The 20,118-nt window shown below is 31.5% G+C and overlaps 1 protein-coding gene across 1 annotated transcript in view; it reads left to right on the top strand.

The window, feature by feature from the left end:
• Positions 1-20,118, top strand: part of LOC149426474 (short-chain dehydrogenase/reductase family 16C member 6) — a 78,631-nt gene that overhangs the window by 25,586 nt on the left and 32,927 nt on the right. The window contains exon 2 of the mRNA XM_089631228.1: positions 8,004-8,280. Coding sequence (XP_089487354.1) covers positions 8,007-8,280 — 274 coding nt within the window. The 5' untranslated portion in view covers positions 8,004-8,006. The remainder of the gene's footprint in view (positions 1-8,003; positions 8,281-20,118) is intronic.

Below are 20,118 nucleotides of genomic sequence, written 5' to 3' on the forward strand. Positions count from 1 at the left end.
TCTTTAAAAAATCTAAGTAAAAATTTAAAAAAATTAACCCGTTCTCACATATTGCTTGGATGGAAAAAGAAAATGTATTATTTTATTTGTATACTCATTTGTACTATCGACACTTCTTATTAAGCGTTCTTGTACAATCTCGTGCAGAAGTGCCGTTAGTCTAAATTTGTATTTGAATTGCCATCTCGTGTTATGAATTTTGACTGATTGACCCAGACTTTTCACAAATCGGACATAAAATAACATAATCACGTGTTCAGCATTAACGTCTCGAAGCCAGGAGCGTGCCAAGACGAATGAATTTCCTGATGCAAATATAAATGGTGACCGAATGAATCATCAAAATGATAATTCATCACATCTTTAAAAAGTTATATAAAGTCATGGAAAGTGATGAAACAAAAACTTTATTAACTGGGTTAGGTTAGGTTTGGTGTAAAATTTTTTTTTCATCGTTTTTAATGACTTTATATCACTTTTCAAAGGTTTGTTGAATAGTCACTGTGTTGAGTTATCATGGAACCAATATAAATACCTACATATTCTTACATTAACGTAGTTACCTTACTTCCTTTAACCAGTGATTCCTTACATTATATGGAATAAACATGTTAATGGATTTTTAGCCTGCGCCTAAATTTTTGATGTTTTTTCAATTATAAAATTAAAAATCATTAGGTATTGGACAATATGGGTCGGGGTGAGGGTTGGGCGGTTACATATTTTCATTAGGGGTTGGGCGGTTATTTATTTCATTTTTATTAATATAAATTGATTTCATTGGGAAAAAAAGTTTAAACATAAAAAATAACCAGAAATCAAAATTTTATTTACATTTTTACTGCAAATAATAACTCAAATCACCGATTTACGGACGCAGTTACGTCCCTTAACACTATTTATGTACATTATATAAATTTATATTTGATAATCGTCTATTGTGGTGCTGAATGTGTAAATTTATAAAATCTAAAATCAATTAAAAGGTTAATTCTCAAAAAAATAACCACTTTATAATAGAAACCATTATATTTTTGCGACTTATTCCTAGTCCATTTTAGTATCAAGGTTTATAGCACGCCCATATCGATAATGTCTGTAACTTGACATTGTTCAAGAGCAAACCAACCGACAAACAACAGTTCGTGTCGATTAAATTTAGTCGACATTATTGATTCAATCATTGGTTCAATAACCGAGGAACTAGTACATTCTCAAGAGGCGAAACCTGAAAGGTGAACAAAAGACTAACTACACAATGAGAAAAATGAGTTTCGCCAATTTATTAAGAATCTCTTCAAATTATTAGTAATCCGGTTAAAAACGGGATTGCAGGCCATAAGCGAATGAATTGGTAAGTTCCAAACTTTTAGTAAAATGCGAATATATTATCACGTCATGGGAACAACTGTTCATAAAAATCTTAATATATTCGCATTTCTTCATTGTATATTATCAAGGCAAATGCAGGTGCATGAACACGTGTTCCTATATATTAGAAATTTACTAACCGTTTATCAGGAAACGGCCTACAGTACCGTTTTTAACCGAATTACCAATACTCTTTTTTCTCCTTGTAATAATTTCAATATAGTTGTTTCCCGTGATCTTTGAGATGTAGATATTGCAGAAATCGGCATTAAAATGATACAGTCTATTAAATTATAAAAGCTACGAAGCTTCACACTAGGAATTCGAAAGCATTTTTTGATGCAGCAATAGCATTATCATCCATTTTAATCGACAAAGTAGGTGACTGTCCGCGTTGAGCCCTCACGAATTACCTCATTTTTAATTTTCACGATACTGGTGGATGGCTCCGTCGCTTGCTAAAAGCAAACAATTAATTGATTTACTTTTGCATGCGATACAATCTGCTTAACAGTCTTAGCGACCTTTGGCAAACCTGGGAAACTCAAAACCAAAACATATCAATATTATTTCAACGTCAAAACGTTCAAGACATTGGAAATCATTTCGCATTCATTATAGAATAACAACATTATAACTAAATGTAGCCGTTAATGTTACTATAATAAATGCATAAATAAGTACTCAATGCAATCAGTAATGATTTTTTTTTTTTTTTACTTTAAATATATTTATTAAATAGTTAATCAATTTACAGAGATCAATAATGTTAAGAAAGATAATTCATACAATTAGTACAATTAGTTTTCACTGCTTTCACTGCTCAGAATAGTGGTGAGTATCAAGATGAAGAATATTTTAGTGTTTGTAATTATGAATATTAAAATTTATAATTAATTACAAAGATAGTTTCCTCATTTTGGTATTTTTACATTGAACTTCTCTTTAATTGCTTTTAGTAGGTGTTTATCGTTTTCTATTGTTCTGATATTTTCGGGTAGGCTGTTGAAGTATTTTTTCCCCTAGATATATGTAATGATGTTGAGCAAAAGTGGTGTTACATTTTTGTGTTGGAAATATATATTTTTGACGAGTACGACATTCAGTTAAAAAGATGTGATTTTGTTTTTCTTTTATTATTTGATTTATAATGTTTTTTTGGACAAGATCATAAAATTTGAATACTTTAAATTCTTCAAAAATTAGGTGTGTTGGATAATCTCTTGGTTTTTTTTCAATATTATTTGTATAATTATACGTTGTACATGTTTTAATGTAACAGCATAAGCGATGTTAGAAAAACACCCTGACTTGTGAGTAACATAGTCGAAACAAAGGAATGGAAGGTATAACAAAAGTTACAAAGAAATAAATAAGTGCAAATAAATAAGTCGAACTCAGAAGATAATCACGCTAAATAGTGGCTTGAAAAATTTATAATATTAAATTTTAATGCATAACCTATATCTATATATATGTAACTATTTAATAATATGTTAAACAATTTTTATATATTATTAAATACTTAAACTATGTTCAATTTTAATACATAATCAATTGATGTAAATAGTTGTAAAATAGGTTTCATAAAATTATATGTCTCACGACGTAGTACATTTGAATTACGATGAAAAATGCATTTCGGATTTTATCTGTTTTTTAAAGAAAATAATTAGTACTTATATTGGCGTAAGTCGTGTCGCAATAATGAATTTTATTTTAGTCGTATTGTGATTTTAATTATTTTGCATTGCGTGACCTAACTTACAACGTGATGCGTTTGAATTTTAATAACTTTTCATATATTTTTCAAAACCTATTAATGGATTCCGAGGTTCTGTTAAACCAAAATTCTGAAATCGTGGTGTTCTAATTATATTAGAAATTATTTTCAACATGTTTACCTACTGCCTTTCGAAGAGCCAACCGACTTTACGTGTAAACTTTTAAAAACTCTGTAAAAATACAACTGACTTAAATTAGTTAAAAAATAAAGCACGATGTTTTTTCTCATGGCGATAAAAATATGTAATTATTAAAACAATATTAGCAATTCCTAATATTTTAAAACAGAAAAATATACGGTCACATCTAGGACTCGAACTCAGGACCCTTGCCTTGCCGGGGCACCGCTCTACGAACTGAGCTAATGGGACCCTATCTCCTTCGCTCATAATTAACTATATCATACTTCGAATAAGAACTACCAACATTGCCTTCATTTTTCTCACCCCACATTTTTATTGGTTGCAATCTTTATGTATTTGGTTCGAGTCCTAGATGTGACCGTATTCTGATTTTTCTGCTTCAAATATTCGTTCGGTAGAAATTGCTAATATTGTCTTCAATAATTAAACATTACAATTTGAGGTTTTACTGAAGTTATTCCAAAAAATAAAATACAAAAATATGGACAAGCTATTTCGCTTGGGAGAGATGAAAAAAAAATAGATTATATATTATATAATTAGATTAGAGTTTAGGATCGCCAAAATTCTAGAATAAGTTCTCCTTAACAATAAGGTCTAATTTATAAGTAATAAGATTAATTTATAAGTTTATTTTCAGAATTAATTGTGTTAAATCAAAACCTCCTAGATCACAAAGCCGGGATACTGAATCTAATCAGCCTCCTAACCTGGGATTCTCCAAAAAAAATTGTTTTTAATTAACTAAAACATTTTAAGATTACTTTTTTGTAAAATCCCATACAAGTTAGGAGGTTGCTTTGAGTGTCCCGGCCTTGTAATCTAGGAGGTTTTGGTTTAACTCAATCAATTAATTAAAACCATCAGATACTGAGAGTAGTGAGTCTAAATGAGCCGCAGTATCAGTTGTTAGAAAGGATAAATTGGGTATTTGAACATAAATCTAGAAGGACCTGGACTGGGTAATGGGGAATGCGTATGAAAAATGCCAAAACCTACTTAATTTTATTTTTTTTTATTTTTTTTATTTAATTATTTTAATATTACATATAAACAGAGTGATCAAGTATTGCCCATCTCACTAGGTGTGAAAACGCCTGTGTTGAGATGGCAATTTACAGAGCGGTTGTTAACATACTATGAAACATGACACAATAATAAAATAAAATAATTTTTTTTTTTTTTAATTATACAATTCAAGTATTATAAGACAATATATTTAAGATTACTCAATGGATATGTTTATTGGAGGTAATCGATGATTTTACTTTTAAATGAACTTTTTGTTTGCGTATTTCTAATGTCAGTAGGTAAAGAATTGAATAGTTTAGTAGCATTGTATTTAAAACTTCTTTGACCATAAGAGGTTTGACAAACTGGGATGCTAAAAGATTTTATATGTGACTGTCTTAGGGCTCTAGTGCTTATTCGTTCTTCAAACATATGTGCATTTTTAAATTGATGAAGCAGGATATTTTTTGAATACAATTTTTCCAAGTTAGGAACATGAAGTGCCTTAAAAATAAAATCAGTGCTCGTCCTCAATGGGACTTTGAGAATAACCTTCAGAATTAGTTTTTGAATCTTTGCTAAAGGTTCCAGGCAAGTATTTGAGGCACTACCCCAACTGATAATACCATATTCAAGGGATGATTGTACAAGAGCACAGTAAACTTGTTTCAGTTGTTTTTTATTTAAGATATCCCTAACGTTTTTAAAGAAGTAGATGAGTTTCCTCAATTTTGCCGTTAGGTTTGCAACATGTAGATTCCATTTAAGACGATCGTCTAATTGAATACCAAGATATTTAATGCTATCAACTCTACTTATAGAAGGACAAGTACATGGGATTAATAAGGGGTTACAGCTGTGTAGTTTGAGGCTTTGTTGTGAAGGTATGAGCTTATTTGATATTCTAAAAGTTAAAAATTTTGTTTTATCTGTATTCAGGGTTAATATGTGGGTATCTAGCCAATATTTAACAATACGAAAGCCATTTTCTGCTTTTTTAAAGACATCATCCCAAGATTTAGCATAAAATAGCAAAACTGTATCATCGGCAAAAGTTGTGATTTGTCCACAAATTTTTAGGTTGCATAAATCATTTATATATATTAAGAATAATAAGGGTCCTAAGATGCTACCTTGTGGAACACCACATACCGTTTTTTGTGGACTACTATAGGTACTGTTTATTTTAACACATTGAGTTCGATCAGTTAGATAACTATGAAATAATTGAAGGACTGAATCTGATATTCCTATCCTCTTAAGTTTATCTAAAAGTATTTTATGGTTCACAGTGTCAAACGCCTTTGCAAGATCAAGGAAAATTGCTAAACATTTATTTCCTTTGTCAACATTACTTATTATGAAGTCTGTAACATTAGCGATGGCGTCTGAGGTTGACAAGTTCTTGCGAAAACCAAACTGATTGGTTGATAATATTTTATTAGAGTCAAGGTAAGTAGTCAGTTGATCTCTTAGTAAACCTTCTACAATTTTAGAAAGTGAACTTAGAACACAAATTGGTCTGTAATTGGTAATTTCAGTTTTTTTTCCACCTTTAAAAATTGGAGAGATAGTACCTTTTTTTAATACATTTGGAAAACAACCTTGAGTGAAGCTCTTGTTAACTAGAAATTTAAGGGGAAAGGCTATATGAGATTTTAGTGATTTTAGAAGTTTACTTGGTATATTGTCATGTCCAGGAGATGTCATCTCTTTCAGTGAGTCTATTTCTTTGATGATATCGTCAATTGATACCTCTTTTAGAGAGAATTTTATTTGAATTTCTTCTCGGAGATCCTCGTCTAATGGAGGAATTTTAGTGTTGCAGCTGATGTTTTCTTTTATTTTACTGGCCAGTTTTGATCCAATATTCGTAAAAAAGGTATTTGCATGGTCGGCAATAGTCTTCGGGTCAGAGTTAAAATTCACAGTCTGATTATCAATTGTAAGTTCCTCGATTTGACCTCTAAATTTCTTTGAATGTGTTATCTCTTTAAGAATTTGCCAGATCTTTCTAGAGTCATTATTACATTCAATAATTTTTCTAGAGTAGTATTTATTTTTTGCATGTTTAATTAACTTTGTACAATTAGTAGGTAATTATTTGGATCATTCCTAATTTTTTTGTGTATATTATCTCTCTTCCTAATACATTTTAAGAGTCCAGGTGTAATCCATGGTTTCGTGGTTGTATTTTTTTTATTTAGTACCTCTTTATGGTTGGAGTGTAGATTTATTTGGTTTTCCATAAAATTAGTGAAATAATTCCATGCCGTATCATTATCAGTAATTGAGTACAAGTTTTCCCATTTTTCGTTTTTTAAGTTGTCTACAATTTTATTCCAGTCAATTTTATTTTTCATAATAGGTACATTAACATTGTCACTTAGTCTTTTATTTTCATTTCCTACTTCCAATATTGTAGAGTAGTGGTCTGTTACTGTGGATTCATATATTATAGTATTGATAGATAGTTTCGTTCTACCAATTATATGGTCGATGCAAGAGAGAGATTCTTCAGTGACTCTAGTAGGTTTGTTAATGTAACTAATGAGACCGTAGTAGCTTATAGCATTTAGGTAATCATCTCTTTGAGGGTGACCATTTGCTAAAATATTAATGTTCATATCTCCAATCAGAAACAGATTACTACAGTGTTTTAGTTTAAGTAACTCAGTTTCAAGTGAGGTAAGGAAGTTTGTAATGTTAGGTGCAGATGGGGATCTATAAATAGCCAGTATATTAATCACTGAGTTAGCTTGTATGTGTAGGCAGTTGGAGTCATTTATTTTAATTTCTTTGGTAGTAATTTTCAGGTTGTTTTTGATGTAAACTACAATTCCATCATTTTGTTTAGTATTGTATGAAGTATTGATGCAATAGTAGCCTTCTAAATTTTTTGGTGTATAAGAATTTTTAATCCAACATTCTGTTAGGATAATAATATCAAATTCAATATTTATTTGTTTAATGTTTATAAGAAATCCTTCGAAGTTTTATTAATGGCCATCCCATTCTCTGCCTCATCAAATACCCCAAAAATCGTAAGCCGTTATAATTGCATCAACAACACAAACATAACATTAAAATGGTTAGAGCTTTGCACCCTGGACTGAATTAGCGCGATTTTGTATGAACGGCATTGAAGCCAAATCTAGGGTGAGGGGAAATTCCCTGGCAGCCATCTTGTATGACAAATTTTTGAAATGATTTGTATGCAAAGTGGTGCATATTGAGCTATTATAATTGTATTTATGTGTTGTTAATGCACTTAACAACCAATTCATTCTATTCATTCAATTGTATTTATGTGTAGTTAATGCACTTGTAACGGCCAGTGATTTTTTGGGTATATGATGAGACAAGGAATGGGATACGTCATTAAACAATTTAAGTTGGTTTTGGCAATTTTCATACATCTTCCCCCTCCCCCCGTGGCTTCAAATTGTTCTCGAATTCAGTGTCAAAAGTCCTGGGCATTTTAGGTTCATAACTTTACATACAAATCATTTCAATATTTTGTCATTCAAGATGACTGCCAGGCAATTTCTCCTCACCCTAGATTTAACTTCAATGCCATTCATACAAATAATAATAATGCTCTGTCCAGGACTTTTTGAATAAAGAAAGGCGAAAGGACTACGAAATAATCCATGACATCAAAAAAATTAACCTCCGTTTTTTTATCTTCAGGTGATGACGAACTATCTAGCCATGGAGACGTCCGACGCCGTGCCACGCGTGCTGAGCGTGCTCAAGGACGTGTTCATCTTCTTCGTGTTGCTGGCGTACCACGTACTCGAGATGATCGTGCACACAGTACTGGACGTGCTGGGGCTGCGTCCCCTCAAGGAGCTGCGGGGACAGGTGGCGCTGGTGACGGGAGGGGGCTCGGGGGTGGGTAGGCTGCTATGCATCCGCCTAGCCAGGCTGGGTTGCAAGGTTGTGGTCTGGGACATCAACAAGGAAGGTAGGTCGAATCAATCATTATTATGTTAACTTGGTTGAGTGATTAGAGAGCTATGAAGACATCTACAAGAAATTCCGGAGAAGTAGGTACTATTTTTACAAAAAACAGCCACTTCTGTGATAGATTGCCCTGAGTTACGAGCTTGTGTAAATAAAATTAATATGGTAAGTCGATGTAATATAGATGCACCATGATCTTGGATTGCATCACTATACGCGCTGTATAATCCTGGCACAATACTTTTGTCACAGGTACGGTCTAAAAACGAAGATAGATTCAATTCTGAGGTTAAATTAAGATAAGTTGTACAATACATTAGGAACAAACAAAGAGAGATTCGTACCTGTACTTGAGTACTTGAACCAATTAGTCTTGTCTAGTTAGTCAATTGAGTCTGTCTCGACACGGGTTTATCCTAGTGAGACAGACATCGAAAAAAAAACCTGTAAAAAACTTTATATTGTTAATAAAATTTTTTTAACAAATTCGATTGCCAAACAGACAAAATTACACATCACTCAATTCAACACTAACTCAAAACAAAACACATTCATTCACCGCCCGCGCATTATACATTTTTGGCATGTCACACAGTGAATTCGATTTATTCGAACAGAAATCAATACATTTTACTCTATACACGCTGGATCCATTCCCTTCCCGTCCCTCCTACCATCGCATGCAAATAGGATATTGTAACTCCTTTTTCTTTTATAATCACTACTAACTTAAAAAAATATGAGTGAAAACCAATTGGTTTGTTGGTTCAATTATTATGCGTATTTTACCGTACTTCATAAATTATTATAAGCTGTTGGTTTTCCCAATAAACAAAACGCAAATGAAAAGGCACTTACGTTCCGTGCAACGATTTGGTACAGAAACTAAACAAGGTCTTTCGTAATTTGGGTTGTAAACTTGGTTGAGTGAGAAAATCCCTCAAAGGTGCCCAAATTTCATGGGCCCCGAAGTCCTGAGCACAGTGTTCATAAACCCACATATTATGGCTCCAAAAGTACTGAACCTAAAAAATTATGTCACTGCACACTGTTTCACTGAAAGAAAATTATTTTCAGAACATACTAAACTTATCTTTATAGTTGAAAAATCTGTTTTTTTTTACATTAACCCCACGCAGGAGGCCCCTAGGAAAATAATTAATAATAATAGTTTTGGGATGCTGTGTGGAGAATCTTTTTTTGTTTGAAAGTACGGGGAGGAATTTCTGGGAAGGTAAAAGGAATGAGGGTTGGGTAGGAGTGTAGTGATCAGTTTTTCCATGAGTGACGGACATTTGCATATATCACTGCGGCGCAATGCGATGGGTCGAGAGACCAGTTGGAGAGGTCAAAGGGTCTCCCCAAACCTGAACCCGAGCACCCTGCTAAGTCACCAAACGTAGCCAACCACTTGTGGTGACCTTTGGCCGAGGTGTTGGTTATCCAATAAATGGCGGTACCCAAACCCGCCACCGTAAAAAATAATTTAAAAAAATTAAATGTGATGAAAATTTCAATGATTATTTGTATAGAATTCTTCTTGTTTTTAAGGAACACACACATTCCACATTGTTAGATGTTAGAACTGTGATATTTCTTTGTGTAATATATAACAAACAAATCTAGCTAATTATTTGTTTATCATTGACGTCCATATTTTGTAAATGACCTTTTAAGTTACGGCTTTATTTAGATATGTTAAATATAATTTATGTTCGTCAAAGTCAAACAATGCATAGGTAACATCACTCTACTAAAACGTTGCAATTTTGAACCTCCGATGAATTAGCGAGATATGTCAAGACAGATTATTTTCGTAGGTTCTGTGAATTATTCAAATTTATTCATAGGTGTTGTGTTACATCCGTCGGTTCTATTGATCAGAAGTTATCCAAACATCGGGGGACAAGTTACAATGTGTTGAATGGAATATATTTAGTAAAATACTTGCGTCAGAAGCTTTCCACAAATTAACACATAAGCAGTTTTGTGAATACAATTGGTGACCCTCGCGTGGAACCTTGAAAAAATGAGTTTTTAAAAGCTCTGTCGACAGGTGTTGATTTTGAAGAGTTTTTTTTAAAAAGATTTTGTGACAATAACACCAGTGCTGCTGTCTTTATTTGTAACGCTTTCGTAACCACATCATCTGTTTGATGTGGTTTAATTTATATTATTGCTAGAACAAAAATGATCATTACGTTCAATTAATAAGCCTCGTTCAGACGTGGGTGAAAAGAACCGATCCCGGTATTTTTTTAGTTGGAAGTGATATTCAATTTTCGTTTTCTTTTAAATGTTAATATTTGTATGATCTCCAGACTCCACCATTCATTTTGCTATGAGTCAATTACAGTAGTTGTCAGATGCCACTTCATTTTTTTATTATTATTTATTGAGTTTATACAACCTTTGAATATAAACTAATATTAACAAGACAATATTTCATTTTGTAACTTTAAATATTTTTACAATAAACAAAAAAAATATTTTTAAATACATTCATTCTTCAGACTTTCAAGCATTTCATCATACATCTTTAGTCCTTTGTACATTAGGCAGTTCTGTGATTTTGATTTCTTCATATGTGGCAATCTAATTCTATTTACATTTCTGGTTTCATAATTATGAACATCTCTATTAAAAATAATTTCATCCTTAAAATATTTAGGCATTTGGTTGTTCATGAATTTATGCACAAAAATTAATACATTAAATAACAATCTATTTTTTATTTGAATCCAATTAGCTGCTCTCTCATTTGATTAATGCTTGCGTATTTGCCTTTTCCCAGTGTACATATAGATTGTTTCCTAATTTCCTTCATTGGCCAAATATAACATAATGAACAAGTGTTGCCAAATTAAGCCTCTAGGGTTCTTAGAACATACCTAGACAAAATTATTACATATTCGGATTCTATGCAAATCTGAATGGCGAAAATTACACCATTCTCATTTTCTCTGTGATTGTTTTAAAAAAATGCCAATGAAATAAAGTTTTCGTAAGAAATGGAACTGGCGAGTTAGCGAGTTTTTATTTAGAAAGAAATTATGGAATCTGTGGCTTTCATGAACCGGAAAAACGCTTCGGTTTGTACCTGAATTCACACTTAACACTGAACACAATACCTCCTCTACGAAGCATGTTTTAATTTACTCACAAAATAATAATATTCACATACCGATACGTTCAAAGACAGGTGTACTTCTAATTTGATGAGTTCTTCATTAAAACATTATTCACGGTTCCAAACCAATGGCTTCTTCTCTAGTTAAATAGTTGTGCAATCTCAAAGAGGAGAAATATATATAATTACTAGGCACAGCTAACTTACCAACAATGTACACTGATTTTTTTTATAGATATGAAAGAAAATGATTCACTGATACAAACTTTCACCGTGGTAATGATCTGATGAATATGGTTTATCTTGTAACAATTGCTGGTACATTATAATATTTTATACATTATCTCTTTGAATGATATTCTCTTGAGCAAGTGACTTGCTTATGTAGTGTAATTTATAATCTAGGAATCGTTTGATTCCTTGGTCTGCTGAGTCTGCTGTATTCGAACTTCCTTATTATATGATTCGAAGTAACATAATGAATCTTACCTGATAGTCATCAAAATGAATATTCAACACACCTATAAAAAGTGTTATAAAGTTATGAAAAGTCATGAAACAAAAACTAGGTTAATTGGGTTACATATGTAACTATTTAACCTAGTTTTTGTTTCATCACTTTAGAGACTTTATATCACCTTTTAAGGGTGTGTTGAACTGTCATTTTGAGGAGTTATCATGGAACCCATAATAATACCGTAACTGTCATGATTGCCTACCTACCTACAGTCATATTTCTTAGTACCTACTACAAATTTAATAACCACATCACAACACCCATATATGTCAGCAATCGTACCATATTAAGGGATCACATACCGCTGAGCAAGCGACGTTTCGCGCAATTTGGTGTTGCTTCGTTCCTTTCCCATTATTCGAGGGACTGTTCACGTTTCGGCTCACAAATGTATTCGGACCATGAGACTCGCTGTTCATGAGAAAGATAGAAAGGTTACAATGGCGTTCTCAGCTGTATTTCATTATGGAAGTAATAGCCGACTACTCGACTAAATGACGAGTTATCTGTTCTGAGATGAACGGTATATAAAAATCATTAGTAATGGGAAAGTTAGCCATCGCGCCATTTTTTGCTGACACGAAGATAAAAAAACACCAATCATAATTGTACATTCTTTTTTAATACTTGTTATGTACCTTTGAGAAATTAAAGATATGTCCAAGCATTTTAGTTGTGAAGTTGCAATGAAAAATTCTATCATTCTAGGATTAATAAGTATAAAAAACAACGTAAAACAAGACTTTTTCTAGAAATTTAATAATAGTCAAGTATAAAAGCTGCTATTTTGATTTTTCATTAAAATTAATATTTCATTAAGTGGCATTACAGAAAGAGAAGTTACAACTGGACTCTTGTAGCAGGGTCATAGTGAATTCGTGCCTAATGTAAAGTTCAAACACATACGAGTATTACGAATTTACATGTTCATATTCAATATTCACTTTGTGCATTGCGCAATACTTACATTCGTATTTCACTTTCAGTACTTGCGCCCATTTCTACGACGTAAAAATGAAAACAGAAGATAAATTGGATTTTTAAAAGTTAATCTTCTCACGTTGTAGAATGATACTGATGACAACTTAATGATTTTGTCACCGAATTGTTTTAATTCGTTGTCAGGAAGTTTTTTATCTATATCTAATAATTGTATTATTTTCAGGTAAAATCAGCTTTCAGCTTATTTAGATTGTTATTGGTTTCAAATAGGCGTCAGCAAGACAATACATGGAAAAAATAGTATTGTAAATTTACTAAGAATCTCTTCAAATTATACGTAATCCGGTTAAAACGGGTTCGTAGGCCCTTAACGAATGAATTGATAGGTTTCCTGATAAACTTTGTGTAAAATACGAATGTATTATCACGATGTCAGAACACGTGTTATTAACACCTGTTCCGAAATATTAGAAATTTACTTAAAGATTACCAATAATTTTAAGAGATTTTTAATAAATTAGTAATACTCATTTTTAATGGGTAATGTTATGGATATAACATGAAATTTAAGTTATCCATAACTTAACATGAAATTGTCCAAATATTTTTAATGATACCAAATAAGATGACACTAACAAATGTTTTCAAATCGTTCACGGAGAAAAATAAGTATTGCTGATTTATTAAAAGAGATGCGAGCCTTTTCCTAATAAACTTATAGTACATTCCTAATATATCACCTGCATTTGCCTTAAGAGGAAGCTACAAGACAAAAATGTGAATATTCTTGGTATACCTTATATCGTAGGTAATAGACATTAAAATTGCTTGACAAACGGAGTCTATAAACGTTCGATTTCAAGCAAAAAACTGGTTTATACTTAATTTGTAAATAATTTTATAAGAAAGCAAAAAAGTTAATCAAGTGAAACTGTCACAGATAATCTTAGCTATAAAACTGTATTTTTTAAAGTTTTTTCCTTTACGCGTTCATACATTTCTATTGAAAAAATATTTTTTGCAGTAGTTTGCATTTATATTTTTTATTGAGTAATTTATTTTTTTATTGCATTCTTCTTAAGCGAAGCGATAGGAAAACCTTCAATTTAACTACAGCATATTTTTGGTTTTCATAATGTACACCAATTCGTTATAAAGATTAATCAAAATACTGAGTTGGCATTAAGCTTTGCCTTAATGATATATAATGATAATGATGAAATGTGCAAATATTCGGATTTTTATGAACACGTGTTTATTAAGAAACGTTACTAAAAGTTTACTTTAGCCAATGAATTCATTCTTTAAGCGCCTGCAGTCCCATTTTTAACCGGATTAGCAATATTTCTATCAGTAAGTTTTCTTCGTGTTTGTTGTTATTATGTAAATGTGGGTCGCGGTTTTCTACAGTGTGGAAATCTCTGAGACCTAACTAATTACCTCAAGCACAGTATTTCATCTCATGGTAGATCAGCTAACTAGACTTGTAGTTAGACAACAAATGCGGTTAACAGAGCGTATCTTCAACATACCAAAAACTTTTTAATATCTACGACTTAGTTCAAATGTTTTGTCGTGGAATTTCTTTTGGATCATCGAACGAAATTACGTCTAATTAGAAAGACAGGCATTCTTATTACGTAATATTTTCAAGAAGAAGATTGTATTGATGTTCTGACAACTTGTTATAAAAGTTCGGCAGAGAATTGCATGATTTAAAATCCCGTTTTAACCCGATATTGACGCACCCAGCATACAGCGGGTTAACCCTCAAATTTACGCAATAAATATAAATGCCATTGATTTTTTTTATTTGATAGATACTTTTTAGTGGGTTCTGGTTTCATTTTGTGGTCTTAACAAGTTTAAGGAAGTTTGACTGTGGTCGAAGGGTAAGGATCTTGACTAACAATTCGAATTTCACGGGTTGAAATCCCGGCGTGCGCAAGTAAATTTTATTTGATGAAATTGTGTTATTTCACAATTTATTCATTTTATACAATATTTTGTATACTTTCAGCAGGTTCCAGAGTGGAAGATAATCTCAGTATCGCCCTGGTATAAGACCAACATTCAGAATTTAAATGTTGCTTGAAATGGCTTTAGCCATGTTTGGTGACCAGATTTGAATAGCCAGGTACTACTCCACCTTCCTCTTCTTCATCTACTTCCCATCCCCACTACCTTCAGCCTCACAAAATACCGTAATTGGGGATGCCATAGTCTCACTGACTGACGTTTTAAATAAACATGTTTTTTATGGTTAGACCTTTATTGTGTGGTGCCATCTTTTTTTCCTTATTAAAATGATGGTGGATGATTGTCCCTCTGTCAAAAATAGAAAAGTGTAGCTTTAATCAACAACCGATTCAGTGAAAATCACTCCAATGAACGAACCAATCATAATAATGTAGGTAATTTTAATGGTAACAAAATCTCCTGGCAGTGCATGTGATAACTCGATTCCTCGATTAATAGGTAGGATTTAATGATAGAAGTAGTTTCTTGCTAGAAGATAAATTTGTCTTACGAATAGCGTTTTGCCCGTTGCACCCAACGTGGGTGGTTTAATTTTATTATTATTTCCAATTAATGAAAATTCATCATTTTAGGAAATTTTTTTTCACTTTCATTCCCTAATTATAAATCAAGTGATTGGTTTTATAGTAAAGAAATATTAAATTGTACATTATAATGAACATCTTAAATGATTTAGTTTTTATTTACACGCCAGAGTATTGCCTAAAAACGTACACGTAGAACGTACATTTCTAGAAAACATAACAATATTATTTGCACCATCGCTTTTATCAATTTGATTAAAATAATAAGTGAGGTTAGTAGAGATCGCAAATAACTTTCTAATAGATTCCCCCCCCCCCCCCCTCCGAATGTAAAAGAATGTTACAAGAAACGCCAAAAATACCATCTTGAGAATTATAGACGTCGATGTTTCCATGTCCAGTTTACTAGTAAAACATACAATATTAAAAACTACTATAAATTAACATTTTTTTAAATAATTTGCCGGGTTATCGAGGTACATTAGGCAGAGTGAGGAATCGAAGTGAAAAAAAAAGGCTTGAATCCGGCAATTTTTTATATTTTCCCAAGAGATACAAACGCACTGATAGTTTTATGTTGAATTGTGATCAATAGCTGGGATATTCAGAGTTGTGTAATAAAAAATATAATATTAGAATTTGGAATTTTTATAGTAGGTAGTGGCACTCGAAAAGCTGATCTTTACGATAAAAATGACATTTTCTCTATAACTAACTTCCGTAATTGAATGATTTTCTCGTCCGTCATAAGTTGGCCTAGCAGCCATCAAATGTATAACGTTGTTAGCATTTCAGCCATCCGATAACGTTGACTTTTCATACACTCTGTATATAGATAGTTAGTTTTATTGACCAATAATATAATGTAAGCCGGTAATACTTGTAGTATGTCTATCGTATCATTTGTGCAGTGTAAAAAAACACCTGCTACCTACTAAGAGTTAGCATTTAATTGTAGGTAGGTACTTATGCAAACGTAAATTACTGTAGCATGATATAATTGAGTAAAATTGCACGAAAGCGTATATCAACAGGAAATTTTACATTTTTATGAAGTAGGCATATGGACCACTTGCGCGAATTTTGAATTGATGATTTCGGAAACACAAAACCTTATCCTGATATTTAAGCACTTAAATACCAAACAATAATATTTGTTTTTCGCTCAATAACTTGAACTTCACAATAATATCTCTCTATATAAACTATCCAAGTACCTACTATTAGGACGGGTTGCTTCACAGAATATGAACAATTCATCAAATTTTCAGGTTCTATTCAAGATCTGTTATTATTTCAGTTTCGTGTAACAATTGGCTAATAGTTATATAATAACAGAACTTGAATAGAAGCTTCACAAAACTTGAAAATGAACTTTGAAATTTGTTGAATTGTTCAAATTCTATGAAACAACCCGTCCTTAGTGTATTATGCGTTTCACATTATAACTGGCGATTTCAGCTAGCGCGCGTTGTTTTTATCAAATTGCAAACCAATATTATTATTTTATTTCAGTCTTGGGATTAAATTCATTATTGGATTAAATTCATTTATTGAAACACTAAACTCGAGTTCAGATACATTATTTGGCAGCGTGTGCTCTATTTAAGTTAAAACCTCAATAAAGAAGGCAATAATAATATGTTTTAAGTGGTTCATTTTCTAAGGTATCTATTAAAAATGTTATTTTTTTCAAAAACATGCTTCTGTATTGAAAATACGATAAGAGTTTAAAAAAATTTAAAGCTTTAAAAATCGACCAAGCATCAATCTTCTTTTAAATCATCGTGCAAGATGCTCATTGCAGATCAAGTATCTAACTTGTAGGGGTCGATAAAGGTTTTTGACCTATCGCCGGCCTTTCTAACAACCTGTTTCCCACTTACCACCGTCTACTGCATGCTTTTACTAAATTATTATTGATGGGTTGGGTCAATGAGTTAAATGCACCATTCTAACCAAGCTTGTATTGAATTTAACACCAATTAGTAGAAGACATTACCAATACTTAAAGTTATAAAGAATTTTTTTCTCAATAACAAAAAATACGTAAAGCATTTTATATAATTTGTCATTTCGATGGCTTCGAGATTAGAACAGAGACTTGTACATCATTTTTTTACCAAAACTAGTTAAATAACTAGCTCTTCTAAGAAAAAACCATATTTCATGTGATAAAATATGGCATTTTGAAATCACACTATCCAAGGATTTATTTTTTTATTATATAGATATAAGTGAGTACAGAGGTGTTAAATAAATTTCAGATGGGTACAAAATATATTTACAATCGCAATCTCACCAAAGAAGAAACTGGTTATTGTGCTTCGTGATCGAGATAGGGATATTTACGTATTATTATTTCAATAAGCCAATACCAATTTTTCCAAAAGATTCGAATTTATAGTTATCTAAAAATATTGTTTTTCAAATTCGTCATTCGTCAACTGTCGTTCGTCAGTCTAAAAATTTCACGATATGCTTTTTAACAGGTTCAACATTTCACGTAATCCATAACTACGATATTACGTAAGTGGAATACATTATATTGAGATTCTGGAACCCTTTCGTATCGTGTTTAGTACTTAACTTTCTAATTTAGACATATCATTTATGATTGTTTCATACACGGCGCATAATACATTAGTGTCATAGACATGATATTTTTTCGGCGACAGTAGATTTTTCTCTTGTTGTTTTTATTAATTTAATCATTTTAATTGGGTTACTGACTTGCCCGAATCAACTGACTAACTGGTTTACCACTTTTCTAATCGTCGGTACGATAATTTTCAAATTATATAACACGTAAGATTGCAAGTGTAATGATTTAATACATTTACATATATTTCAAAACTCGAACAACTCTGCTGGCCAGAGCATGTAACAGGATGGGAGATTTCCATCAAAGAGTCTTCTAAAACTCGTACAACCCTGTTGGCCACAGCATGTAACAGGATGGGAGATTTCCATCAAAGAGTCTTCTAAAACTCGAACAACCCTGTTGGCCACAACATGTAACAGGATGGGAGATTTCCACTAAAGAGTCTTCTAAATAATAAGCCGATAAGAACTGTTGATACTCCTAAGTACACCATTAGGTACAAGTCAATAACCACCACATACTTGCGTACAAAAGCACTTACAAAGATTTAAAAAAATTATTTGTTATTTAAAACCAATTTTTATTTTTACGAAATTTATAAAAAAAATCTGAGCTAATATCACACAACTTTTTTTAGGCTTTTACCTAAAATATTACCTAATATTCAATATTTTCAATGAAAACCAATGTAAAACTAAGTCAAACCAAAAAGCGTGCCATAAGGACTGTGTTCAACATATAATAAAATTTTCTTTGATGTTAGGTTATTCAATTGCGATGAAAATAAATATAACATCTCTGTTAAAAATGTATAAAAACTGTATTCACTTGTACACCAACTAATTCAAACTACATAAAATGTTATGATATATTATGTAATGACATGTATTATGCAGTATCTCTTATTATAATTATATATTTTAATATCTAATAAAATGAACAGATATTATACGTAATTTCTGTTAATTTTTTAAAATATTCTGTTTAGTAGATAATATAAAAGTAAAATGAGGAAATCTTTAATTGGTTTCTTAGTTGAGTAAATTGCCCGTTTACAAACCAACCAACATTAGAGTGGAGTTAAAAAAGTTGATGCAAAGCATTAATTGTGTCACAATTCAAGATTAATGTTACCACATCAATTACCATTAAAACTGTTCTATTTTTAATTGAAACGTGAGATTATTCTAAACTAATCATTGATTTTTTAAATTTCCGACCTTCTTTGCGGATTTAGCAGTCGCCAAAATTGCAAGTTGTAGGTACCAACTCTTAATTCGCTAAAACGTTTTTTCGCTTATTTTTCAATGCCAACATTTTGAAATACGATTATATTAGTCAAATGTACGTTCTTATCTTTTCGATTCAAACAAAACAAAAAATGCACGTACATTACTCATTTACATAATAGCTAAGTCATAAAGTTATGAACAATATTAATGCCAATTTAGTATTCTGCATGTATAGCCCACTTTATTTTTAAGTTCCTTTGTTATTAATGTGACTAGTGCAGTGTAATGTCTTGGGTACCTGCCCAAGACGTAACATTACACTTATCATCGTATTGTCACGTTTTTACTAACACAATTTTTTTATCGTGTCCTGAATACTCATGTCCATTTTCCTGCCTGCATAATTAGGTAGATATTAGAAGATTAGGTAGGTACTTAACAGAAAAGACCATTCTTATAAAGTTTGACAAAAGAGTTTTGAAATATAAATATGAAGAACTTTTTTTCATTACTATGGTAACACCGAGTTGCGAACAAGTTAGAGTACCAAATACTCTATAATACGTCCAATACCAGAGACCATTAAATCCTAGAAAATAAATGTTATTGATTTAGTAAAAAGTGGATTATACAATGAAAAATATTTTATTTTTAAATTTAAGGTTAATTCAGTAAAACTGTGTTAGTTCCTTGTAGAATTCTGTGTTCATGTTGAAGATATAAATCATCGGTATAATATTGTTGATGTTCAAAATGTTTTTTGAAATGAAATGAATTTATTATTGAATATATGAAATATATTTATATATTTTTTTTCCATGTATTCATATTATTAAATATTGTATTGAA

The sequence above is a fragment of the Hesperophylax consimilis genome, chromosome 1 (assembly GCF_061612785.1).
Source record: "Hesperophylax consimilis isolate HC1 chromosome 1, BYU_Hcon_1.0, whole genome shotgun sequence".
In the NCBI taxonomy this organism is placed as follows: Eukaryota; Metazoa; Arthropoda; class Insecta; order Trichoptera; family Limnephilidae; genus Hesperophylax; species Hesperophylax consimilis.